General features: G+C 47.9%; 1 protein-coding gene across 7 annotated transcripts in view; it reads right to left on the reverse strand.

The window, feature by feature from the left end:
- Positions 1-26,754, reverse strand: part of LOC120812478 (protein-methionine sulfoxide oxidase mical3a-like) — a 56,444-nt gene that overhangs the window by 4,717 nt on the left and 24,973 nt on the right. The window contains exons 14-39 of one of the 7 annotated variants that reach the window (XM_078097501.1): positions 26,084-26,280; positions 25,846-25,964; positions 25,700-25,762; positions 25,389-25,562; positions 24,465-24,545; positions 21,953-22,063; positions 20,180-20,366; positions 19,331-19,425; positions 19,073-19,175; positions 16,905-17,100; positions 12,754-13,013; positions 12,465-12,557; positions 11,819-11,959; positions 11,411-11,473; positions 10,440-10,514; positions 10,202-10,309; positions 10,044-10,120; positions 7,975-9,970; positions 7,804-7,898; positions 7,295-7,471; positions 6,527-6,625; positions 6,164-6,214; positions 5,414-5,521; positions 4,403-4,496; positions 3,331-3,381; positions 2,290-2,340 (exon numbers count right to left, since the gene is read on the reverse strand). In XM_078097501.1, the coding sequence (XP_077953627.1) occupies positions 2,290-2,340; positions 3,331-3,381; positions 4,403-4,496; positions 5,414-5,521; positions 6,164-6,214; positions 6,527-6,625; positions 7,295-7,471; positions 7,804-7,898; positions 7,975-9,970; positions 10,044-10,120; positions 10,202-10,309; positions 10,440-10,514; positions 11,411-11,473; positions 11,819-11,959; positions 12,465-12,557; positions 12,754-13,013; positions 16,905-17,100; positions 19,073-19,175; positions 19,331-19,425; positions 20,180-20,366; positions 21,953-22,063; positions 24,465-24,545; positions 25,389-25,562; positions 25,700-25,762; positions 25,846-25,964; positions 26,084-26,280 (4,865 nt within the window). Of the gene's footprint in view, positions 1-2,289; positions 2,341-3,330; positions 3,382-4,402; positions 4,497-5,413; positions 5,522-6,163; positions 6,215-6,526; positions 6,626-7,294; positions 7,472-7,803; positions 7,899-7,974; positions 9,971-10,043; positions 10,121-10,201; positions 10,310-10,439; positions 10,515-11,410; positions 11,474-11,818; positions 11,960-12,464; positions 12,558-12,753; positions 13,014-16,904; positions 17,101-19,072; positions 19,176-19,330; positions 19,426-20,179; positions 20,367-21,952; positions 22,064-24,464; positions 24,546-25,388; positions 25,596-25,699; positions 25,763-25,845; positions 25,965-26,083; positions 26,281-26,754 lie in introns of all 7 variants that reach the window. The other 6 variants (XM_078097506.1, XM_078097503.1, XM_078097502.1 and 3 more) reach the window with 6 other exon arrangements.

The raw sequence follows: 26,754 nt of genomic DNA on the forward strand, positions 1-26,754 counted from the left end.
AGACAGAACAAGTCGTGCACAGAAATGGAAAAAAGAATCACCGTTTCTTCAGATAATCTAACACTACCTTTATAGCCATTGTTTAACAACAGCACACAGAAGTAGTTCATCCCATTATCAAAGCTGCTACTGATCACCGAGAGATACGCGCCATTCACAGATAATGGCTTCTTCTTAAAAGATGTTTCAGTTGCTTCCCGTAAACACACTACTATTAAAGTGCGAATCAGGGCTTTTTCGAATATTCGTCCATTAAACTAAATTTCCCGACAAAGTGCGGTCCTACCTCCATGAACCCTCCAAAATAAAGGGTATAGAATGAGAGTAAGAGGAATAAGAGGCACACACAATGTTGTCGTGGTGGGAAAAAGAGCCAGGAGAGTGAAAAATGCCACATCATCACTGGAAGGGACCATCACAGAGAAGAGTGGAAATAATTCTTTAGGACTCCACGAGTCACTCGAACCCCCACCTCGCCATGTCAAGCTCATTTTGTTTGATTGCATTACCTTTCCCCTTCCTATAGAACAGGTCTAGATCTTCTTATTTAATAACTATTCTTAAACGCAGTGGAGTTCTGCCCCAATGCGCAAGCACACACACACACACACACACACACACACACACACACACACACACACACACACACGTGTGCATGTTGTAGATTTGTTCACCTTTGTGTAAAACTCCACGCAATCTCCTTGTCTAATTAGTGGGATCAACCAGCAGGTCAAAAAGCACAATCCTTGCTCCAATATGGGAAAATGCACCTCATTTAAACCTCTGCTTGGATCCTCCTCACTGACAGTTAATAACTATTAAGCAAACAAAGCACTGCTGTTTTTGCTGTACACACGTGGAGAAAAGAATGCATTGTACTCATATTCAAACAAGGCAACAGTCTGCAGGAGAAGACCACAGCCAACACGGGATTTCTCTTCCAGACACAGTGAACACAGTGTTATTGGCCCACGGCCGCTACGGGTCAAAGGTTGGAACATTGTCTATTAGCACAAACCACAATTAAACTACACACACACACACACACACACACACACACACACACACACACACACACACACACACACACACACACACACACACACACACTTGGGGAGATATGCAACTGAGCAGGTATGAGAAAGTCAGGAGAGCATTTACTGGGACTACAGGACTGAGGTTCAGCGGCACAGAGCTCCGAGGGGAAGATTACAGCCGTGCCAGCAGATTAGTATGTGACAGGTTATATGTAATATATGTGATCACTTTCACTGTTGTGGTGTGTGTGTGCGGGAGAGACTAAAAGTGCGTAGAACAATGACTAAAACTAACAGCAGAGAACATTTTGAGGAATATTCTCAGCTGTGGAATTTCACCTATTTGTTGCACTAGTGTATGGCAATAGAGTGTGTGATTGAATCAAAATAAATGACAAAATGATTTCCCATTGTGCCAAGTTGATGTGTTTTTTATTAGATTTTGGGCAACAACTGAGATTGATTTGCACAATCACTGGCTGGTAAAAAATCCACATTCCTTTTTCTTTTGTGGGTTTCCCTGGCGATAAGAAAATATAGAATATCAGCATCTTTAAGCTTTAAATCCTAATTTACACTTCTAGGCGCTATTGTGACCCTCAAGCAGTGAACCATGGGGGGGGGAGGGGGGGAATCACAAGCACAATATTTTTAATGAATATGCAGAGAAGGTCATCTTTAAAGAGCATGTCTGTATGCACTATAAAATTCCACAGGCAATTCTGTCAGTGCATTATTTATTTTTTCTTCCCCGCTGCTGGACTTGTCCCCAGACAATTGTCCCCAGACAAGTCCAGCAGCCAGTCCAGCCAGAATCACCGTTGCATTCATAGAAGCAGCGCTTCTATGAATGCAACATGAATTTATATTGCTACTTGTATATCTGTTGCTGCAATATGTCGCTGTCTTCATCATGAAGTCTCCGCGCCAAGGAGTCAAATTAAACTTACTTGTTAATTCAGTTATCATTTATTGAGTTTATAGAGATCAAAGGCAATCTAAGGAGGACAGCATGAGGCCAAGTGTCTAATCTTTGTTTGATGTAAAGAGGGTCAGTGTGGGGGGGAGTAAGGAGGGAGAGAGGGAGGGGGGGTTATAGCAGCATTGCAATGGGGCTAATAGCCTGCCAGTCAGCTAATCAAGGTAGATATGAGGGGTACAAAGCTTAAGTAGTAAAGAATCAAAAGGGGGCAGGAGGACAGATGGGTTAGCCATTGGGTTAGTTTGAAAGCGACAGATTTGAAATACATACCGCCCAGATGCAAGTCCAGGATTTCACTGTAATTAGAATCTCCCCAATAGTCTACAATGACAGGGATATATTAAGAGTTATTTCATACAGCCCCAAACTCGGCGCACAAAATCCTCCAACAGCAAGTCATGCATTTTCTTGCAAATAGTTCTTATACACACACACACACACACACACACACACACACACACACACACACACACACACACACACACACACACACACACACACACACACACACACACACACACACACACACACAGACGGCACACTTGGAACAAAGACAGTCCATCAGTACTCACCACAGTGCAAAATGCAGTCAGGCTGAGCATATGGCTTTTCTTTCAATAAATAACAAGAGGCTGCAACATAGATTTGCTGTGTTGCTGTTTTCTGACTCAGTCTGCTAAATATCACACAAAGCCTCTAGTAATGTGCCGAGTAATTATTATCTTTGTATTGCCTGCATTTAAATTTGACAGAGCAGTAGTGCAAACAGCTACGTACTATCCAGTCCATGTGCACAAACAAACGTTCAATTAAAAACATTCAATGATTTAATCAGGTCGGACTGAAAGAGCAGCTGCGTGATAAGTGCGAGCTTTGAGTGCAACAGACAGAGTCACAAACAACTCTGGATTTCCGTTACTCAGCACATTAAACAAAAAAAAAAGCTAATTTGTATCAATCAGCGACGGCAAACGTTTGCAGAAAATACCGCAATAAAGTTGTCTGCCGCGAAAACCAATTGGCTTCTCGCATTCTGATTGTATTCATCAAATGCAACGTGATCCTCTCCTCGTCGTGACGGGAGACACAAACACATCCAGAATGAGCAAACACAAATCTATGCCGGGACACAAATTCTCCTGATCGCATGCGGCTCAGACCGACGATGGCGGACACGTGATGAACGAACAGCAGGTCAACATGTTCGGAGATGGGAGAAATGTTGCAGCGTGTCACCACAGATGGAGCCTATATTACAGTGCCACATGTCATTAAATAAAAATAAAGAGGAAACTGCGGTAAATCTAATACCTGATCTTCTTTTGTGCTGTTTGGGTAATGTATAAGTACCTTTATACAATCCTTTAAGAGAGTAGAGTAGTAGAGTAGTAAAAGCAAAAAAGTTATTTTGTTGCTCTGGAAAATTGGCTGAATTTAAGAAACGTGCAATCATTTGCATGATAAAAGTTTATGCTACCATCATCATTGAGTAAATAAGGATGGAATAAACTGTAACCTCTATAAAGAGGACAACCTCAGCGTCTTCCTCACATACAAAGCTGACGTGATGTATTATTATTGCACTATAAACACATAATTGTATTCTCGGAAATACATTGTCTGTGATAGTCCCTTATTCAGATACATTCTGGCTCATTACGTTGGAGCAGCAAACGTCTTTCTGCTCCACACAGATCTACGTGCCGACACGTCTTCAGTGCGGCTGCAGAAACAGCAGAGAGGCAGACTGAGCTCAACGCAGTGGAAATGATTGCAGGGGGACGGCTTTTCTGAGTTACTGCTCTTAGTGATCATCCCAATCATCGTTGTTATTATTGTTCCCCGTGGAGCTCTAGAAAGAGGCAGAACTCAACACGTAAAGATAAAATATACCTCTCCTGTCAGCGATGATGCAAAGAGATTTAATTGCCTTACATCATTGGGTGATCGTGGCGCAGGGGTTAGAGAAGGAGTGCTGGGAAGCACAAGGTTGGTGGTTCGAGTCCAGGCTGCCCCATGTTCTATGTCGAAGTGTCCCTGAGCAAGACACCTAACCCCTAATTGCTCCCCAGGCAAAAATGTGAAAAAGCCATGGGTTTAAAGTGTAATGTAAGTCGCTTTGGATAAAAGCGTCTGCTAAATGACCTGTAATGTAATGTAATGTAATGATCGCTAAACCACTCATAAAAATGTAAATATCATTTGTTTTTCTCTGAATTAAAGTTACTCCACCCTTTGGTTTACTGCATGTGGGGCATTTGTGCACAGTGGCACTCTTCCCCACTTGGGGAAAGTTTACCTTTCATTAAAATTATTTAAATTCTGTCCAATAATAGAAGTTATCTCCGACACTTATAGAGGTGCAGAATGAATAATTTGTTACCTGCTTCCCCTCTCAAGGCTTTCTCCACAGCTACGCCCCTCTCCTCCAGCTGCCTCTGCTTCTCCTCCACCTGCTCCAGCTGTCTCTGGATGATCTGAACGGACAAAGGAGTCGTGTTGTTAACAAAATGCATAAACACAGTACATTACGAGTTATCGTTCATGGCTGCACAGAATAATTTCTACCACTAATCACAACTTTTATGCGTGAGTTTAAAGTTTGGAAGGGAGGCGTCCACAGAGGTTCACTAATGCAACAGTTTAGCCTCATTAAAAATAACCGTATGGGGGCACAGTGGGAGGGCTGCTAATTAAAGTCTACGAGCACACAGGGCAAATATTTCATGGATTTCACCGAAAACGGTTCATATTTCATAGTTCTCCCCCGTTCAGCCCACACTCACACACACACTCTCTCTCTCTCTCTCTCTCTCTCTCCGCCCCTTGTGTTTGACTTGACGGACTAACCGCAGCTTCCAGAGGAAGGCTTAAGCTGCAGCTTAGCGCCGCGCCGGTGGACTGGAGACCTCAGTGCTGAGTTTCAACGTCAATGACAGTGAATTTAACACCCAAAGTCTAAAAGTGACTGAAATTTAAGACCGTGTCAGAAATAAGAACCAGCCACCATCCAAAATGCAGGTGAAACTCGCGAGCGGTTTGCTAGAGAAAGAAAACACGGTGATCTAATGAGTGAGTGGTATATTTTGGAATCCACAGAGGCAGTTGGACAATAAAATATATTCCCTAATAGTGTACATAAAACAAAAACACAACTACAGGACAATACTGACTACCTGTAAAAAAAAAAAAAAGATTAAAAAAATAACTTTGCAGCCTGAGTCCAGCATGAGGCAAACACTACGTACACGGAACCTTTGACGTGACGATGGAGCTAAATGAGGAAAATTTAGAGGATTATTCATCCAGAGGAAAGTCAGTACACTCGATAGGCGCTGCGAGGAATGTCCACCGCTCAGAGGCGATGGAGCAAAGGTCAGCACAGGTCAGTTACCTGGGCTCGGTGCAGCCTCTTGAGTTCCTCCTGCTTTGCTTGCCGTCGTGCAGCTTTCTGGACCCTCCGTGTCAGCTTGGCATTTAGCTCTTCCTCGGTGTAGGTTTTCTGGTGCAATAACAACAAAAACAAATCGGGTCATTAAAGTCTCACGCACAAGCTACTTCTATAAGGCGCGGAGTCCACGGGGCCCTGGCCCCTCAGAGAGAAGGAGAGGGAGGGGGGGGGGGGGGGACTCTGACTACATCTTGCAGAAGGCGAGGGACAACAAAAAAAATCTAGCTCTGGATATTTCAGACTTCACTCCACAGGATCTACATACAACACTTATTATCAAGTTGATGACACAGCAGGTGAAAAAGCCATTAGCGGAGTGGTGAGGACATAAAAAGCCGCCGCGAGTCGAGAGAAAGAGAGAACAGCGCTGCGAGGAAAAAGGTCACAGCTATTCCTGTATGTATCCAGGCGGGAGCGACAGTGCCGCAGTGGCAGATAGAGGCAGGTTAATATCGTCCCGGTCAGAGAGGAACGGACCCTCGTATCGAGAGACCCAGGAGGCGCCGTTGTGGCCGGAGAAGCGAACGCTAATTGGAAGAGTCGCGTTTTAACAGAGCGGATGTGCAGCAGTGAGGGTGCGACTGCCACATGCATACAAAGAGCACGAGGTGTTATGACAGTAGACCGGCACATGCGCTGAGGGCTCGGGGGAGGCGGGGGGGGTGTTATCGATGGGAACGTATGTAATACTACCTTTGTGGCGTACGATCTCTTGAACGCCAGTGCGTGAGGGACATATACAGACTTGGGGAAGACAAAACAAAAAAGGGAGGAAACGATGATGATTAAATGGGTTAATGATTATGTTGAATTGGTAAAAAATAAAAACAAACAAACAAACTAAACATAAAATATGATAATTTAAGCTGGTGCAATGTTAATATCCCACACCAACACACAAAATGGCACAGTGCAGTGACATTTTATACATCCATGTTAATCAGAAATGAGTCAATTGTAAAACATATTGTAAGAAAAACAGACTTTTCCGATTCTAACACAGAGCAGACGGACAGTCGGTTATTGTCTCTAAGGCGATACATCTAATGCACTCACGGATCTACAGAGCTGAACGGTCACACGAGACGCGTCTACTTGATTCCAGCGGGCTCTCTGAGGCCGCATGAGGCACAACGCAGCTTTGACCCCCCGGAGCTGCGTACGGTCCAAATTCAGATCAATATTAGTAGAAAAACAACTGAATGTAAACTCTTTTTTCTTAAATGTGTTTACGGTTGATGAAGTCATGCCTCTGGCCCTGAACCCGACAGCACCGATCTAAACCACCAGACACACACACACACACACACACACACACACACACACACACACACACACACACACACACACACACACACACACACACACACACACACACACACACACACACTGAGCTGCAGTGGAGGCAAACATTTTGAATTGCACTCTCACATAATGAAGGCAAATGGATTCATGTAGGAACTCTTAGGATGGAAATTATAGAAATGCTGAATTTCTGATTAGTCCTAATATGCCATGTCCATATTTAATGAATCCAATCTTTGGAATAATTTCCTCATTTAGTAATTTGGTTGATGATGACGTGAACAAGTATATTGTGGGGCTGCATTTTTTTTAGAGAATGTAAACAAGGATTGTATGAAGTACTGAGGAATAATTTGAGGCGAGTAATAAACCAGATGTTGAGGTATTTTATTGAACGAAATCAATAAAATGCCTCAACAGCTTTGTGTACTTTACACTGTAAAATATAATAGATTTGCCTCTTTACAGAACTATGTTTGGAAGAAATTCAAAATCCTTTAACCCATCTCTGCACAATACCTCTTCATTGTCCTTCTCTTTTTCTCGGTCAACCTCTTTCTCCTGCTCTCTTTTATTATGACTCTCTTTCAACCGCTTTCTTTCCTTTAACTCCCTCCTTCTCTCCTTCTGCAGTTTCTCCTCCTTAAACGCTTCCTTCTGCAGACCTGACACAAGGTCAAAGATGTCCAAGTGTTGCTGGCAGGGGAAGAAATCATTGAAAGAAAAATATGATTTTCAAGAAGGAAGTTAAACAGGAGAGGATGCAATAGATGTCTACGCTCGATAAGCCCCAAACGTCCTCCGTCGCTCAATAGGATCGGGAATATCTACAACAACCAGAACCTAAACTTCCACAGATGTTCACAATCTCCGCGCCCCTGGAGTTGAGCTGAGCGGCTCTGAGCAGCTGGTCTCCACTGATAGCGGGCAGATGCTTTGCAGACGGAGGCGTCTCGGGTGGAGGCGAGCTGGGCTCGATGTGTCATGGTGATGATGCAACATGTGTTAACTCGTCCATTATTACTCACGTCTGCCTTTGACTTCTGGGAGGACCTCTCCAGAACGTCGTCGCAGGACAGGTCCGACTCCTCGGAGAAGCTCAAGTTCCTGCGTGATTTCAGGTCTGTAACAAGCAAACGAGGCTGTAAAACATACTCCGAACCGGCGTCACATTGACTAAACCGAACAACCTTTCGTACCGGATGATCTCGCCAGAGGCGACGCTTTCTTCTTCCCAGAGTCCTGAGTGGTGGAGCTCGAGGACGGCGTGCTCGGACAAGATTTATCCTCCTTCTTCTTCTTCTTTTTGTCCTTCTTGTAGCCCGAGAAGACCGCCTTCCACAGCGACTTGTGCTTGGGCGGAGTCTCGTCCGCCTCGGAGAGCCTGCCGCCGTCGTTCTTGGCTTTCTTCTCCTTCTTGTTCTTGCGCGGCGAGAAGAGGGAACTCCGCTTCTTGCTCTTGCTGGCGGAGGAGGAGCCGTCCGACGAGGCCGCCGAGCTGTCCAGGCTCTTGTTGCTGTTGAAGAAGCGCTCGGGCAGAGTCTCCGCCTTCTTCGACTCCAGGGCTTTCACGCCCGAGGACTTTGGCGACGCGGGCGACTTTTTGCTTTTGGCGGCGACGTCCGCGGTCACGCTCCACGCCACTTTGGGGGAGGCGCCCTTGTCCGCGTCGGACTCTTTCATTTTATTCAGCTGCTTGGCCATGGCGTCTTTCAGAGCTTGGCTCTTCACGGACTTCTCTCGGGCCTTCATCCTCTCCTCTGCGATCTCCTTGGCCTCCGGGGAGAACTGCGTCGCCCGCTGGTTCTTGAGCGCTTGGTTGACGGGGAAATTGGGTTTACCGTTTTCCATCGCCAGGGCCAGATGCAGCGGAGGTCTTTCCCTGCTGGGCTTGCTGGTGGGGGAAGTGTAGTACCGGCTCATGCTGGTTTCCGGCGTCCTCTCGTCGTAGGACTCCTCCACGTCGTCAGCGAACGGAATCTCCTCCACCGTCTCCACGAAGGACTTCCTCGCCTCCTGCGGACGGGGCTGCTTCTTCTTCTCCCTCATCACGACCGCCACCGGAGACGCTTGTGGTGCCACCGGCGGCGGCGAGGACACCTTCCTGGGCGCGGGCACGGGTGCAGACGTGGGGCTCGGGTGGGTCCTCGGTGCGGGAACGGGGCTCTTGGCCTTCGCCGGCTCAGGCGGAGGCTTTCCTGTTCCGTTGCTCCAGGACACTTGGTTCCTCTGCTGCCGGAACACGGCTGGAGACTGGTTAGCGGGCACGGGGGGTGGCGGGCTGGAGGGTGGGGTGAGCATGACGGAGTCCGACGTGTTGAAGCCCTCGCTGTTTGCCGTGTGGCTGGTGGCCATGCTCCCGTTCAGGCCCAAGCCGGAGCTGCTGCTGGCGTCTCTCCGGTCCGAGCCGTTGCTCTTGGGCTCCGCGGGAGCAATGGGGGTGATGACCTGACCCTCGAGGGTGATGTTGAGTCTGCGGATGACGGCTCGGCCAGCGAAGGGGGGCTTCTGTTCCTCCGTCACGTCGGGGGCCTTAACCGGCGCGGAGTCCTGCGCGGGAGCGATAAGCACGCTCTTCTCCAGGATTTTACTGCTGCGGTCCAGCGGCGTCAGGCCGAGGCTCTTCCGGATCTCGGCACTCTTCATCCAAAACTCCTCGATGATATCCGTCTTTTTAGACGGCGTCTCCTCTGCGGAGGAATCCATTGACTTCGACGGCTCGGGCGAGCGCCTGTCCGTCTTGGCCAAGGGGGTGGAGGTGACGGCGGGGGCGGGCTGAGTTCTGACGGGGGAGTCGGAGGCGAGGGGCGACGAGGGTTCCTGGCAGGGCAACGGCTGAGCGCAGATCGGGGACAGGGGGTTGCCCGTGAGGGGGCAAATGGAGCGGTGGGGATAGACGGGAGATGCAGCAGGCGCGCGGGTCTCCGGCGCGGCGGCGGGCTGAGTGCGGATCGGGGAGCAGACGGGGGACTCGCTGGCCGGAGGGCCGATCGGTGATCTGGTGAGAGGACTTGGGGGCGGCGAGGCAGCGGGAGGAGACGGGACGCAGGGGGCATCCTGGGCTGGAGCAGCGGGCGGGCACAGCGGGCTCGTGGCGGCTAAGGGAGGGGAAGGAGTGCGCCTCTCAGCCTTAATTTCCTCGGGTATGAACGGTTCTGGGAAGAAGCGCGTGCCGGGGGACGTCACCGCCGTTATCTGGAAAAAGGAACAGAAGATTAGGATGTAATCACAACGAAAGTCACATAAACTCTATGTGGAATTAACTCACCTGTGAATCAGGATCCGGAGATTTGAGCCAGGGAAGAGGAAACTCTTCTTTCTGCAGGGGGCTGTCCCTGGATGGCTCTACGTGGAACAATAACAGTAATGCTTTTATTCATGTTAAAATATTTGTGGTGAATTTAGAGCATCATTAGGGACACGTACCAATACTGGAGGCCACTTGAAGACTTTCTGATTTCCCTTCGTCCTCGGGAAGCACTTGCTGTGGCTGGTGCAAGAGAGCCTCAGCTTCCGCATCTGAAGGGATGTCATCTATAATAAAGACATAACAATTTGAAATATGGAACTGTTAGGGTGCATTATATTGTTAGTTATACTGTTCTTTTATCATAAAAGGAACCAAAACTGGAATTGATCCGGTTTTATTTGTGTGAGCGCTCACCCTGATCCATCTCTGTTCCCGGCTCCGTGTCTGGACCCTCGGCTTCTGCTTCCAGATCTTCATCCTCACAGGGCTCTGATAAGACAATTAAAAGCTGAGTCAGCGTGAGTGGTATTCTTTTTTTAAATTTTTTTTTAGGAAAATTGTTGAGAGAACCGGAATTCAAAGACTGTCTTGTCAAAAAGAGTTTAAGAGTGGAGCGCAGTTATAGGAAAAAATCAACGCATGAAATGGCTGCAAAACCAAATTCCGTTGGTTTTATTTCTGAAGACAGCTTTAAGGAAAGCTCTATGGCAAGAAAATCATACATTAGTTTAAGTACTCATGAAATACTATCAGTATCAGTCGAACAAAGGTTTGGGCTCATGGCAGCATTAGTTATAGATACATGCAGCTATCCATCTTCAAATGTGCAAATGGATTACATTTGAACCAAGCAAAAGCCCCAAAAAAAAGACATTGGTTAAGTGAAGAGCAATAATCCTTCATTCGAAATAAATTGGATGGGAGAGGCTGAAAATAATCTATTCACTTTAAGAATAATACATTAACCATCACAGTAGACAGGCGTTTGTCCGTGTGGGTGTCTAGTGGGTCTCAGCACAAGGAGATTGCTCAGCTTTTAACCCCGAGTACAAGTGTTGCCTATGAATTCAAACATGTGCGTGGGACTCTCATTACATTCAGAGGAGCGTTTAAAAAGAAAATTCAATAAAACACCTCAACAGCCTCGATATCTGAACTCTGAAGTTTGGATGGAGAAGAACAAAGGGTGGGAGGTGAAACGAGACCCAAAGAGTGCAGGACTCTTCAGAGCGACAGCCTTGCGTCATGCAAGCTTGTGAGTTCACCGGCATCGGAGCGGGTCGGCAGCATGCTCCAGAAGAAAAAAACAAAAAACAAAACGGCCAGACAGATAGAGGAGGAGGGTCTAGGACGGGAGGTCGTGATCCCTTATGAGTCTGTGCTACCTCCAGACATGGACTCCAACCAGACCCTCACTGCCTCGCGTCGGGCGGACGTGTGGGCGGGCGCTACGTTCAAACCAGATGACAACAACGAAGGGTAGAAATAACGGTAATAATAAGTAATTAGACACATGGGAAGGAACATGGCAGAACACAAAAGAACAAAGCAGAACAAAACCAAAAAGGAACTGACAAGGGGGGTTATGAGGCGCACTGGGATGTGGTTAAAACACGAGGTTCACTGCCGCAACTCTGAACGACAAATTAAAAGATGGAACACAAAATAAGACAAAATCAGAGATGGTCACAAACGACAGGTGAGTTAGTTTGGGAGGCGGCTCCTCCCGTCGCAGACACAGAGACACAAAACGGAACAGCAGCAGGGGTCTTCAGCTCCTCTGGGTGGGTTACCTGTCCGGGGGGGCTGCTTGAGCTCAGAGGGTTGGGAGGGTTGGGAGGCCGAGGCCGGCGAGTCCAGGTGAGTTCTCACCAGACCTGGAATGGCCTGCGGATCCACCGGCTGAAGGATTTGTTGGATCTGCAGGTTTCGGGCTAAACGAGGCAGTCGGTGGAGTTGTGTTTGATGCCAAGAAGTCAGAGGCAGATGAAGGGAAATCAAGGCAGTTGAAGACAAAGAGGGGAAAGAGAAAAAAAAGGCAGGGAGAGAGTTAGAATGCAGTGGCACTAAATACACAAAGGGAGGCTGCATGCACTGGACTGCAAAAAGAAAAGAAAGAAATGATATTGACATGTTGAAAACAACAATGCTGCAACTCAATGCCAAGACATATCTGCAGCACCTACGGGGGGAACTCAGGTTAGTGCATTGAAGCCATAAAAAACAAAAACCGAGATACTACAGGTTAGTGTCTCACAGTAAAGAAACCCATTTTCAAACGCAAAGTCCTCGTTGAAACAGCAAACAACAAACCAAAAGAAAAAGCCACAAAGCACTTCTTTGTAAAAATCCTTTAAAAAAAGGAAACCCAAACCAGCGGGGATTATATTTCACGCTCACAGACACTGCAAACGCATCCACAGGCAGTTTTGCTGCTACCTTTAAATGTACCAACATCCTCTTGGTCTGTGAGGTGCTTCTCCAGCCAAAGGCCAGACTGCAGCTCTTTATCCCACGGGCAGTAGTCCCCCTCTGTCGGCAAGGGGACACGGAGGCCCAGCACAAAAACACAAAGACAGATACACACATTCGTGCACGCTCACAAACACAGTGGACTTAGGGGCACGTGATGAAGAGGAGGTGGATGGAGACAAACTGCATTTACAATCTTTACAGGAACCGCCTTGAAGTCAAAGCCAAGGAGGGGGAAACAAACAAACTGATTTACCATCGCTAGACTCTTCATCGTCATCTTTGTCCTCATCTACTTCCCCGTCTCTGCTGGCGGCATCGGCTGGGGCCTCGCCCCCCTCCTCCTCTTCCTCCTCCTCCCCCTCCTCCTCCTTGCCTTTGAGTTTAGCGCGGAGCTCTACCGCCTCGCTCCAGGGAACACCTCCGAGGTCCGAAGGGCTGAGAGGCTGCTGCTCCCCCTCCTCCAGATCCTGGTCCTCCTGCTCGTCCTCCTCCTCCATGTCTGACTCCGAGCTACTGTTGGAAAACACAGGTGGAGCAAAGCGTTAGAACAAGTAGGAGGGAAAACACGGACAGGCCGCAGGGTCAGTGGAGGACTTATTGTACAGGACGTGTATGGGATTCCTCTCGGGCCGGCCGGTTATTTTACTGAAGATTTTTGTAATTTGCAGAACCTTCAAGGAAAAATGACTTCCGTGTGTTAAAGCCTCAAAAAGTAAACCATGGCCACAATTAACAATTATTGTATAATTATATGTGATGTTAGTAAAAAAGAGCAAAAGCCAAAAATGGATTTCATTTTTTCAATTTAATATCCTTTCTATGATTTATCCATACATCCATTTTCAACCGCTTATCCGGGGTCGGGTCGCGGGGGCAACAGCTCCAGCAGGCCCCCAAACTTCCCTTTCCCGGGCCACATCTACCAGCTCTGACTGGGGGATCCCAAGGCGTTCCCAGGCCAGTGCAGAGATATAATCTCTCCACCTAGTCCTGGGTCTTCCCCGGGGCCTCTTCCCAGCTGGCCGTGCCTGAAACACCTCCCTAGGGAGGCGCCCAGGGGGCATCCTCACCAGATGCCCAAACCACCTCAACTGGCTCCTTTCGACGCAAAGGAGCAGCGGCTCTACTCCGAGCTCCTCGCGAATAGCTGAGCTTCTCACCCTATCCCTAAGGGAGACGCCAGCCACTCTCCTGAGGAAATCCATTTCGGCCGCTTGTACCCGTGACCTAGTTCTTTCGGTCATGACCCATCCTTCTTGACCATAGGTGAGGGTAGGAACGAAGATTGACCGGTAGATCGAGAGCTTTGCCTTCCGGCTCAGCTCTCTTTTCGTCACAACGGTGCGGTAAAGCGAGTGCAATACCGCCCCCGCTGCTCCGATTCTCCGGCCAAACTCGCACTCCATCTTCCCCTCACTCGTGAACAAGACCCCGAGGTACTTGAACTCCTTCACTTGGGATAAGGACACATTCCCTACCTGTAGTAGGCAATCCATCGGTTTCCTGCTGAGAACCATGGCCTCAGATTTAGAGGTGCTAATCCTCATCCCGACCGCTTCACACTCGACTGCGAAACGCTCCAGTAAGAGTTGGAGGTCACAGACGGAAGATGCCATTAGGACCACATTATCTGCAAAAAGCAGCGATGAGATCCGCAGCCCCCCGAACTGTAGACCCTCCTCCCCCCGACTACGCCTCGATATCCTGTCCATGAAAACCACAAACAAGATTGGTGACAAGGCGCAGCCCTGGCGAAGGCCAACCCCCACCGGAAACGCCTTCGACTTACTGCCGAGCACCTGAACACAGCTCTCGCTTTGGGCGTACAAGGATTGGATGGCCCCAAGCAAGGACCCCCTCACCCCGTACTCCCGCAGCACCTCCCACAGTATCTCTCGGGGGACCCGGTCATACGCCTTCTCCAAGTCCACAAAACACATGTAGACTGGTTGAGCATACTCCCAAGCCCCCTCTATGATCCTGAAAGAGTGAAGAGCTGGTCCGTTGTTCCACGACCAGGACGAAAACCGCATTGTTCCTCTTCAATCCTTGGTTCGACTATCGGCCGAACCCTCCTTTCCAGCACCTTAGAGTAGACTTTACCCGGGAGGCTGAGTAGTGTGATACCCCTGTAATTGGCACACACTCTCTGGTCCCCCTTTTTGAAGAGGGGTACCACCACCCCGATCTGCCACTCTTTTGGCACTGTCCCAGACTTCCACGCAATGTTGAAGAGGCGTGTCATCCAAGACAACCCCCCAACACCCATTGCTTTTAGCATCTCTGGACGGATCTCATCAATTCCCGGGGCTTTGCCACTGCGGAGTTGTTTGACTACCTCAGTGACCTCCACCAGGCCAATTGACGATGATCCCTCCTCCGCCTCCAGCTCCGCCTCTACCAAAGAGGGCGTAGTAGTTGGGTTCAGGAGTTCCTCAAAGTGTTCCTTCCAACGCCCGATAACCTCCTCAGTCGCGGTCAACAGGGTCCCATCCTTGCTGTACACAGCTTGGATGGTTCCCCGTTTCCCCCTCCTGAGGTGCCGGATGGTCTTCCAAAAGCACTTTGGTGCCGACCGAAAGTCCTTCTCCATAGTTACCCCGAACTCCTCCCATACTCGCAGCTTTGCCTCCATCACGGCAGAGGCTGCTGCCCTTCGAGCCGGTCGGTACACTGCAACTGCCTCTGGAGTCCCACCGGATATCATAACCCGGAAGGCCTCCTTCTTCAGTCGGACGGCTTCCCTGACCACCGGTGTCCACCACGGGGTTCGAGGGTTACCGTCCCTTGATGCACCTAAGACCTTGAGGCCACAACTCACCGCCGCGGCTTCAGCAATGGAGGTTTTGAACATAGACCACTCTGGTTCAATGTCCCCTACCTCCACAGGAATGTGAGAGAAGCTCTGCCGGAGGTGTGAGTTGAAAATCTTTTGGACCGGGGCCTCCTCCAGACGTTCCCAGTTCACCCTCACTACACGCTTGGGTTTACCGGGTCTGTCCCGAGTCTTCCCCCATCCTCTGACCCAGCTCACAACCAGATGGTGATCAGTTGACAGCTCTGCCCCTCTCTTTACCTGAGTGTCCAGAACATGCGGCCTCAGATCAGACGATACGATTACAAAATCGATCATTGATCTTTGGCCTAGGGTGCTCTGGTACCACGTACACTTATGAACATCCTTATGTTCGAACATGGTGTTCGTTATGGACAATCCGTGACTGGCACAGAAGTCCAGTAACAAACACCCGCTCGGGTTCAGATCAGGGAGGCCATTCCTCCCAATCACGCCTCTCCAGTTATCTCCATCGTCGCCCACGTGCGCATTGAAGTCTCCCAGTAGGACTATGGAGTCCCCTACTGGAGCCCCATGCAGGACTCCATTCAGGGTCTCCAAAAAGGCTGAATACTCTGAGCTGCTGTTTGGTGCATATGCACAGACAACAGTCAGAGTTTTCCCCCCCACCACCCGAAGGCGTAGGGAGGCGACCCTTTTGTCCACCGGGGTAAACTCCAATGTAGCAGCACTCAGCCGGGGACTTATGAGTATCCCCACACCCGCCTGGCGCCTCACACCATGGGCCACTCCGGAGTAGAATAGAGTCCACCCCCTATCCAGAAGTGTGGTTCCAGAGCCGAGGTAAGCCCCACCAGATTCAACTGATAACGCTCCACCTCCCGCACAAGCTCCGGCTCCTTCCCCCCCAGAGAGGTTACGTTCCACGTCCCCAGAGCCAGCATCTGCCGCCCAGGTCTGTTCCGTCTAGACCCCCCACTGTCACTGCCACCCTTGTAGCAGCGCACCCGACCCCATCGGTTTCCTCCACAGGTGGTGAGCCCATGGGGAGTAGAGTGTTGGGCTGCCGCGTCACTCCTTCGGGCTGTGCCCGGCCGGGCTCCGCGGTAAACCCGGCCACCAGACGCTCGCTGTCGGGCCCTCCATCTGGGCCTGGCTCCAAATGGGGGCCCCGGGCTTCCTCCGGGCTGGGTAACTCCTTCCCTCTTCCGTTTTTTCATGGCGTCTTGAACCATTCTTAGTCTGGCCCCTCGCCTGAGACCACTTTGCCAAGGGTAACCCTACCAGGAGCACAACACAGCCCTCAGGTTCATAGGGACACACAAACCTCTCCACCACGATAAGGTGACGGTTCCCAGAGATGATTTAATGCTAGTTTATTTATTTTAAAACAACTTTTCAGTGTAAGTTTTTTATTTAGAAAAAACAACTCAATTTTGTTCAATATTGTTAGTTAGTTGGCTTGCTGGATGGATTTATACATGAAAAACTAAATAATTTGTCACTTAAATGGATAACTAATTTCAAGAAAATGCAGACGTGAATAATGCAGATTCTATTGTGACTTTGTCCAACTGTCAAAGCATCAGCATTTCTTATGCTTTTACCTGGAGCCCAGGTCGGCATCCGTGGGCTTGTCCAGCACGCTGCTGAGGTTGTGTTCTGCCAGCGTCTCCTCGGGCACCTCCTCCAGCTCCTCCTCCCTCTGCAGGGACAGACGGTAGTTCTCCAACTCGATGCGCTCCGGAGTTCCCCGCAGACGTTTGGCCAGGCCGGGCTCCTGCAGTCCGTTTACCCCCGGTGCTGGGGTCGTTGGCGGAGGCGAAGGGCGGAGGGGAAATGGCGTCATGGCATGAGGGTCAAGGTGGGGAGGGAGGTGGGCAGACGAAGGAGAGAACAAAAAAAGGCAACTGAGAATCATATTACATGCAACAGTAGAGAGAAGAGAAACTTCTGCGGTGTGGGAGCCGTGCAGGGCTGACTGAAAGACCACGCTGAAGATGTGCGTGAACAACACAACGCTCTGCATCCTTAACTCTGCTTTTAACCTGTGACGCTCGTTTCCGATTATTTTTGTTATGCATCTTATCTTTTCCCGTAAAGTGCTTTTGAGTACCTTTTTAAAGTGCTACAGAAATCCAATGTATTATGTAAACATAACAGTCTAGTGCATCAAACCCATCAGAAATCCAGGAAATGCAACTGCTGACTCTTCATGCACATTACTTTGTATTTTAAGAACAAACTGACAAGGACACACCGATTGCAGATCTACAACTGAATTTATTGCATTAGATTATTTTCCTACAGCAAATATTATCAACAAACACACATAAGTTTAACATTCTAAAATGATTCTGTATACTACAGTCTTAAATACCAGATTGGTGCCTTGCCTTTTTCCCATCCTGAGAAGCAAATCTTTAAACTGTATATTTATTTACCTAACTTTATCTACTGTGTGTGTACATATATATATGGATGTAAATAATATAGTTTTTTTACAACATACTAAACTTTTTGTCCCTTAACTTATTCAAGCAGCCATTAAATTGCTCTCAAATTCAGAAATGAACCCATATAAATCCCACTACTAAAACCAGAACTCAATAAAAAGGTTTGACCCGTGATCCTACAAATACCTCCTATAGTTGCATATCTAACCTAAATGTTTAAAATAAGAATTATTATTAACACTATGTTATTACTAAAACATGAGAAACACTGTAGAATAATGATTGCTAAATGTGTTTAGTTCTTATGTGTTAGTTTGGTTATTCTAACAGTATTTTTGATTTTACAGTCCAGTAAATAACTGCAGCAGGCCTTAACATAACTTAACTTTAACTTATAGTGCTCTTCTTTTGTTAATCTTACCAGCCTGTTCAGCTCAGTCTAGTGTTGGTTGATCATACTTTACAATAATATACGATTCAGCAAAGATGAACGATTCTAGGCGATCGGTCGAGGGATGCAAGACGACAGCGCAGACAGGAAGGTCGGGAAGGGGGGGCGTGGGGGGGGGGGGGGGGGGTCACAAGAGAACCAATCACAGGCACTAATTCAAGCACTAGTCAAGCTCTCAGTTTTAGGATGCTCTGATAGGAGGGGAAAGGTAAAGCTCACAAAAAGTACAGATACAGGCACTTTGTCACAGCATGGTGGGTTTAGTAGAAGGGACACTGTAGGCGCAAAACAGCTTATAGAGAAAGAAACATCACAACGCAGGCTCTAAAAGAAACACATCACACAGGAGGAGGTACAGCTATAAGAAAGTGGAGGTTACAATCACAACAGAACAAAGCTTGGCTCTTCATTAAAACAGGCAGGAAAGTGTCGATGGAATTAACTTAGATGAACACATTGCTGATTGCGAGTTTTAAATGTTATTTTGAATAGAACAGCTGGTACATTACTGCCACATCTGTTAATAAAACCTGCACAGTAGGAGTTACAAATGGCTAATACTGCGCCTGACGAGCCGACCAGAAGGAACTCTGACCAACTCCGTTTTAATGACCAAGCCAAGAAGAATAAATAAATTAAAGATGCACCATTCAAATCTAAAATCCCAAGCTACAAAAATGTCTGCGAGAAAAAAAAAGACTGAAGAGGTAGATGAAGTAGGTACACAGAAAGGGGGAGTCTAGGGGGTTGCGGGCCACCTGATGGCAGGTCCAGGAGAGCGTGCGGCGGAGGGTACGCAGGCGGGCTCCCGTGCCCGTCACCAGACGGTAAGGCGCAGCCACCGCAGCGAGAGAGGAAAGCGGGGTACCTGAGGGCTGGAGCTCGGCCGAGGGCGCTGCAGCCGCCGGCGTCGGCGCCGCCCTCCCGGGGGCATCCACGGTTGCCGTGGGAGATTGGGCCGCCTGGTTCTCCTGCACAGACAGACGAGGTAAACCGCAGCAATGTCCCCTGATGCTACTGCCACCCACGTGTTAGCTTTTTCTTTAGCTTTTAAACAAAAACAATACGCTGGTTTCAAGGCTGCGCCCGTGAATCCCACCGGGATCTAGTGCAGGGGAAACGGTACCTTAGCAGTGATGGGACCGGGGGAGGGAGCAGGCCTCTTTCTCTGAGCGTAGCCGGACAGACGGTAGCAGTAGTGGGGCTTGCAGTAAAATTTCCCTGTCGGGTAAAGGAAACACAAAGCGCATATGCAAATCAATTCAACTGAGAAATAAATATGTGCATTGCATAATCTGGAAAATATGAATCAGGATTCTGATTCCAAATCCCACGTAAGCTTGAAGCATACATGTGATTTCCCTCTGGTTTATCCTTTGCTTTCCACATGCATTTCTTTTTACAAATAAACCAAAAAATATAAAGATTATATATATAGCCATTTACAATAAAAAGATCTTCCCTTCTGTCTCGGCTCAGAAGTCCCACGGCTAAATGTGAAAAACTGCCGCCTATCCTCGAGCAGCTCACAGACCAACTACGAGACTGAACGTGACTCTGAGGTCAATGTAATGTGATTCAACACCAGCCTTTGGGCTGAGCTTTACATGTTAAGAAAGGGTTGAAAAGTCATGTGGTTGTAGCATCTTTCAAATGAATCTGGCGGCCCACGTTTGTGCAGAAATGAGCGAAGTCCGGTGCAACTTGGTAAAGTGCACGTGTTGCTTTCAGCTCATTTATCTCTGTGCCTCCGGTAAACATCCACGGGGCAAACTGAGCCGACGTGACGATGCTGGGACAAGACGATGTCGCATGTGTACAGACTGTAAAGCCAAACAAACGAATGTAATTGTATTGAACTGGCTTTTTATTTTACTTATTTGTATTTGTTTGGTTCCTATCGGCTACAGTCGTTCGTTGGGAACTTCATGACAAACGAAACACGATGCACGAAAGTAATGGTCGGCAGCCTCACCGTCCTCGGCGTCGAAGGCGTAGGAGGACAGCCGCAGGGTGGTGCTGCAGTATTCGCACTTGAAGCAGCTGCGGTGGAAGAACTTCCCCTCGGCGCTCAGCCTCTCCATCACGTACACGCGCTTTCGGCAGAAGAAGCACACGTCGCTGCCGCCGATGTTGACGGGGAACTCCTTCCTGAGGGAGCCCTGCGGGAGGACAGCGCTGAGGGTCAGTTGTTGGGGAGAGAAGAGGCGTAAACGCGTAAAAGAATTTAGTGGAGGTCACGCGGCAGCCCACTGCCGGACTGTAGGAGCTAATTCATAACCCTCGGACAAGAGACCACGGCAGAGGTTATGACTGGGGGTCATCGATCCACGAACCGTCACATATGCGGCACCAACCGCCAAGACAAATTCCTTGTATGTTTGACATATTTTGGCAATAAATGTTTCCTGATTCCTGATAAAAGAAATTGTTGCAAGAGACCATTCGACCTGTGCTGTTATTACCCGTCATAACTTTAAATCTTTAGTCGATGAGGATAAGATCATTAAAAACAGAGATCGCATGGACGTTGTTTGTATGAGGTAATCCTGAACCACGCAGGCTGTTACTGTGCATGAGATTGGAGCTCGCTTTGCAGTCCCACTTCTTTTCCCAAGTTCTTTTCCTGACACCACTGGAACTGCGCTCGTCAACATGGGAATTAAACTAGATGAGATTTATTTAATTTTTTTTCATTTTGCTGCCAAGCTGCTCTTCCAAATCCAAGACAACTGCTAGAGACTCGGTTGGCGTCGTGACTGTGTGGGTATTATAATTAGGTTCAGGCGCGTGCCAGATGTGAATATTTCTTTTACGTGAGGCAGAGAGTCACAAGGACGGATTACTCACCCACATACCCACAGACAACGGGCAGCAAATGAGTCCCTCCGTGTTTCACAACAAGCAGGCGGCGTTTAAAGAGAGTCTCGAGTGAGCTTAAGCCTTGCTGAGCAACACGTGTGTTTGTGTGAGATGATGCGGCTCCGTGAAGCGCGCTCGCGTCACCACAGCACATTCCTGCACGTGGATATCTACCTGTCTCAAGGTGTGTGACTCGGACAGGTGGGGGCCTTTATTTGAATATGCCCATGGCTGTTAACTAAAAAGGACGCGAGAAGGATTCACTTTTTACGATCGGTGCTTTCATACAGTTTAATAACTAAATAAACAGAAAGATGAATCCCATACAAACACATCTTATCTATCATAAATATTCCTTCATAGGTCATAATGCATGCTCCCTTTTGCAATCACTAGTTTAGACTAATGATAGATATTATCAACACTGATGATCTCGGTGTCTATTTTTGAAAGGGTGAAGTTGACCAACAATCAGGGGAATTTCACCTGTGCTCCGGCTGGCTTGGCCTCGAGCTGAGAGGCCAGTAGCTCAGCCGTCTCCTGAATACTAAGCACATATAAGGGCATTTCATCACCACAGTGCAGAGGCCTTGCTGCCTCCTGCAAAGGAATACGTAATTCAATCACAGAAGAGATGTACGAAGCAGAAAATGTCATCACCTTTTCAAAAGGTTTCTCAGACCACATCCTGCAGAGGCCAAATCGGGTGGTACGGCAGACATAATTAGAGGAGGCTTTCAGAGAACAAATGGGAGTCTGGGTAAAATGGGCCACTAGATGGCTTTTCCATGGACACGTGGCAGAGATAGATGCACAAACACACACACAAACAGACACACACACACACACACACACACACAGACGGATACAGCAATCTGTGTGTCACCTCTGAGTGGAGACAGAGCGAAGAAGTGGAGGAAGAAGAAGGGAGCAGAATGGTTTTCTTTGGGCAGCTCCGAGAGCCCGAGCTGGACAGTTGGTCCGCGCCACCACTGGCCTTGAGAGATGAAGGACAGGAACGGCAGATTCAGCAGAGGAGGAAGAGAATGATGATGAAAATAATGAGGCTGCTAAGAGCAATTAGGCTTCGCACTCCCAATTGTTGTAATCTGCAGCGGGATAATGAATGTCAGTGCTCTGAAAACTTTGCAAAACAAAAAGGTAAAGTTGTAGCTTACCATATTTGCATCAGTCTAATTTTTGTTATCAATTTGTTTAATAAAATTAGTGTGGGGTGATACTTCACAACGCAAGCATCGTTATCCTGGCACCCAAACACAGACTACCCTACCCAGACTAAGTGTATGCAGGAAAAAGGCCTATGAATACAGTGGTCAAAAAAGGAAGTGATTCACTGGTTCTCTAGTTAACTTTGTCATATATATATATATATATATATATATATATATAATATGGCCAAGCAGAGTGCAGGAAACCACAGAAAAAGGCCTTGTGAAATATATATATATATATATATATATAATAAATATAAAAAGTGAGTACTGAATATAAGAGTAGCTTAAATAACTATATCCTAAAATAAGTGCCTGGAATTTTTGCAATTATTTAAAGTCTTTACAAAAGACTTTAAATTAATTAACTTTGCAGCTAGACTCACTGTGCAGTTTGAGGACGTTTAGGACCAGCAGTGAATTAAATCTCGTTAAGGACGGGGGGGGTTTGGAGTTTAAATCCGTCTCTGTGAGGGGAATACTTAATCTAGTGACAAGACAAAAAGAAGACTACTTTCCAAGCATCATCGGGGAAAAAGAGAGAACAGTAAAGCAGGATGATGACCGGGGGGGGGGGGGGGGGTGGAGATGGGGGGTAATGGGGGGGGGGGGGGTCCGGACCGAATGGGATGCAAAGGTTGTTGGAGGACTACTGGGCTTTTGAAGCTAGGCTAGGTTCTGTTGGGCAGCGGCTGACCCTTGATCATTTTTTTATAGCGAATGCTCAGCTGCTCCTGCTGCTGCGTGCGTCTCTGAACCAGGACCAGAGGTGTCAAAAGTATTCACATTCATTACTCAAGTGGAAGTACAGATACTAGGGTTTAAAAAGACTCTTGTAGAAGTTGAAGTATCGACTCAAGCTTTTCACTTAAAGTATAAAAGTAAAAGTAATGTAAGAAATTCCATTAAGGACAAACTCTTAATGTGTAACCTCGCTCACACAACACGTCAGTCCGTTACAATGTGATCAGAAGGTGCCTGCGGATCACGTGACCTGCTGTTGGGATGATGGAAACAACAACAACAACAACAAATGTATCTGACTTAAACAGATAAAACCACAACCCATTTTCCAGTGACACAAGTCACACACGCGTTGTTCGCATTGATGAGGTAGACTGCAGTGTCTCCCCCAGGTTCACTACGTCATGGGGGGGACGCACCCCTGTTTATAATGATGGGAAACACTGAACTGGCAGCGGTCGGTTATCAAAACATTGGTCAAATAACCAGTATATTCAGGCTTCATGAGCAAAAACAGAATCCTCGTGTGTTCATTTCTAAAGCCGCATTAAGACACACATCAGTTTATTTAATACGCTGCACTACTTGCAAGTCGCTGTGTTGTGCCAGACTCTCAATGAAACATTTAGGACAAACCCACGGTCATGAAGATACTCATTTAACGTTACATGGAATCTGCGTGAGGAAGAAGAGGAGGAGGAGGAAGAGGAGGAGGCTCCATGTCGCTAAATACCAACTTTCCACCGACCACTTTTCCCACCCGGTGTCGCTCCGATCTGCCGGCGCATCGCGGAGAAAACCAATCGGGTGTCTGGATGCTAAATGTTTATATTCTCATCCAAACACAATCACATTCACTCTGTCTGGATAGCGCCATTTACATGGGGTTTTTGTGTGTGTGTGTTTTTGAACTACGACAAGCCCGGAAGTAACGAGGCTGTTTTTAAAATGTAAGGAGTAGGAAGTACAGATATTTGTGTGAAAATGTAAGGAGTAGAAGTAAAAAGTCGTCTGAAAAATAAAGTATAGATACCCAAAATTTCTACTTAAGTACAGTAACGAAGTATTTGTACTTCGTTACTTGACACCTCTGACCAGGACACAGGATAAGCAGAGGACAGACAGCAGAAGACCCTGAAGGCAACGCACTCCAAAGCGCCCCGCACAAAAAAAAACCACACACACACAACCACGTCTATTTGACTGAGATGTGAAACGCGCACACACAGATTTGTTACGCACGCAACAAACCGGCCTTTGAGTTGATGCCTCGAATCAGCTGATTGTGTACCGACAAGGTGACTAGTACGGCACGAAGCCGCTCCCCCAGGTTAATGCCACACACCGCGGGGACACATGGTTAGGTCAGCCTAGCTGCAGGTCGCTACAGGGGATGAGGTGGGGGGCGGTTCCCCTCTTTACCTTTCTCCACGCCGGGACGGGTGGCAGGCGCACCGGCTCCCTAAGGGGAAAAAGGCGATCCAGATTGGGCAGAGACTCCCCCTTTCGTGGTCAAGACAAAGATGGGGGAGGGGGCGCATAACCGTGCGAGGGTGTCGTGACAGAGTCCAAGACGAGAGGTGGAAACAAGGAGAGAGAAACAGAGAGACGATTCAGGATGGAAACAAAGGGAAAATCATGTGTTCAAAACTAACGAGGAAATAAGTCACACTCATGAGAGGACCATGCGGAGAGCTGTGTGCTATTTCTAATAGCACTTAGGGATATTTAAAAGGGAATGTACAAAAAAACAATGAATGAAAAGAGAACATTTTGTGTTTAAGTATTTTTAGCTAAACAATTGCGCAGCAATTTGGCTTTTTCTATATCGCCAAAGATTAACCTTAAAGTTGAGTTTAGCCGCAACATAAATCATACAATTTGCCATTTCCACCTACTTCAATGTCCAAACAAACACACCAGCATAAGCTTCCATGTAGAAAAAAAGCCCTTCAAAATCAGAGGCAGCTTTTTGAAGATGGACAATAACAAGACATTTTCTCAAACAGCACAGATGAGAGTTTCCCCCCAGTCAACAATCCGGCCTAGTGTTCTCCCTCCCTCCCTCTCGCCCTCCCTCCCTCGGTGGCAGGCCAACCGAAGCTCTGCGAACCAGTTCACCTCCAGACCCGCTCGGCAGTGTGACGCCGCCTACGTGACGAGAAACAATACCGAGCCCTGACCCACATTAAGCATTCTGGACCTCGGCTCATTTATAGGCCCAGTTATGCGTTGAAGGGTTAAACAAACCACAATGAGCACGGAAACATGATCTGAAGTGCAACAAAGTCCGGACACATTCAGCATCTAGCTGCCTAATCAGTGGAGAGCTTTGCACCACCGTACCTGTCGTTTGAGTCCCGTTGCCTGAGGAGCGTTCTCCTCAAACTTGGCGAGCAGCTGGGTGGCCATGACTTTGACCTTGTTGTGGTTCCCCACGGCGCCGGGGTCCGTTTTCCTCTCCGACAGGACGGCTGGGACGGACGGCCTGTCGTCACGGCCGCTCCTGGACGCCTCCTCCTGTGAGAACGCAGACATGAGAAGCCTGTTTGCCTGTCAGCAGAGTGGGATTAATGAGCCCGCTGTGGTTGGATTGGCTGCACAAACGATAACCACAAACTCAACATCTGAGTCGCTTTGCTGTCTGAGCCACTCACATCTTCGGACTGGCTGGTTTTCCTTCTCTTCCCCAAACCGTCCACGTCCTTCTCCTTTTTGTCCTGTTGACGACAACGTCACTCGTTATTTTCACTCTCGCGGGCCAATATTGCCATTACCAACGGGGCATTTCTCCAACGCTGACCTTTGGGTTCCGTTTCCTGGATATTGCAATGCTCTGACCAAGTTTGCTGAGGAAGGAGATGGGGGATTTGGTGCTGGAGATCAGTGCCGCCTTCTCCTCCGGGCTCAAATTGTGGTTATCTGTGCAGAAATGAGCAGAAAATAAGCAACTGATTAAATCCTCTTGGTCGTAAGGGAAATGATGATGTCAAATCATCCGCGGCACTTCATATAGACACCACTGTAATCCCCGGTCTCACCTCCGGGGGGCACTGTGTCCTTAAACATCTCGTAGAACTGGCTGAGGTACATGACCATGGAGAGCTTGTCCGGCTCCGTCACCGAAGACATCTCCTTGCCCGTCATGCAGGGCGAGATGCCGAACTCCCTCTCCGCCACGTCGAAGCCCAACTGGTTGTTCTTCTCCTGGTCTCGCTCGTCCAGGGAGCCAAAGTCACTGGGCGCAGCGGGAAGAGAGAGTGAGCAGTGAATGCAGGGACCAAGACACGGGGACAAGTAGGCAAAAAGATTATTATCGTAAACCCACAAACACTCAATGTCAACAATCTTAAATCTCTGCTGCTCCTGTAAATGTAACACAAAGGCACATTTACAGGCTACGCGGGCATTTACTAGAAAAACTAGCAGATTTGTTTAAATAATACATTATGTTGGGATTCTTTTCTCTTATCATTTTTTATTTATATGTAAATCATTCATATTTAACAGTTTTTTTTCAACAAAGAATAAAACATGTGACATCTTCCATTGGTTCATTACCACATTAAACTATGGTCCTAAACTGTATATCTTCATCTACAGGAGATTATATTAATTTAGACCCCCCAACAGCTGCACGGGAGATTTTTTGTTGCTACAGAAACAAGCTGTGCAAACCACATCGTTATGATGTAACCAAATTGTTATGGTA

This window comes from Gasterosteus aculeatus, chromosome Y (assembly GCF_964276395.1).
Source record: "Gasterosteus aculeatus chromosome Y, fGasAcu3.hap1.1, whole genome shotgun sequence".
Lineage (NCBI taxonomy): Eukaryota > Metazoa > Chordata > Actinopteri > Perciformes > Gasterosteidae > Gasterosteus > Gasterosteus aculeatus.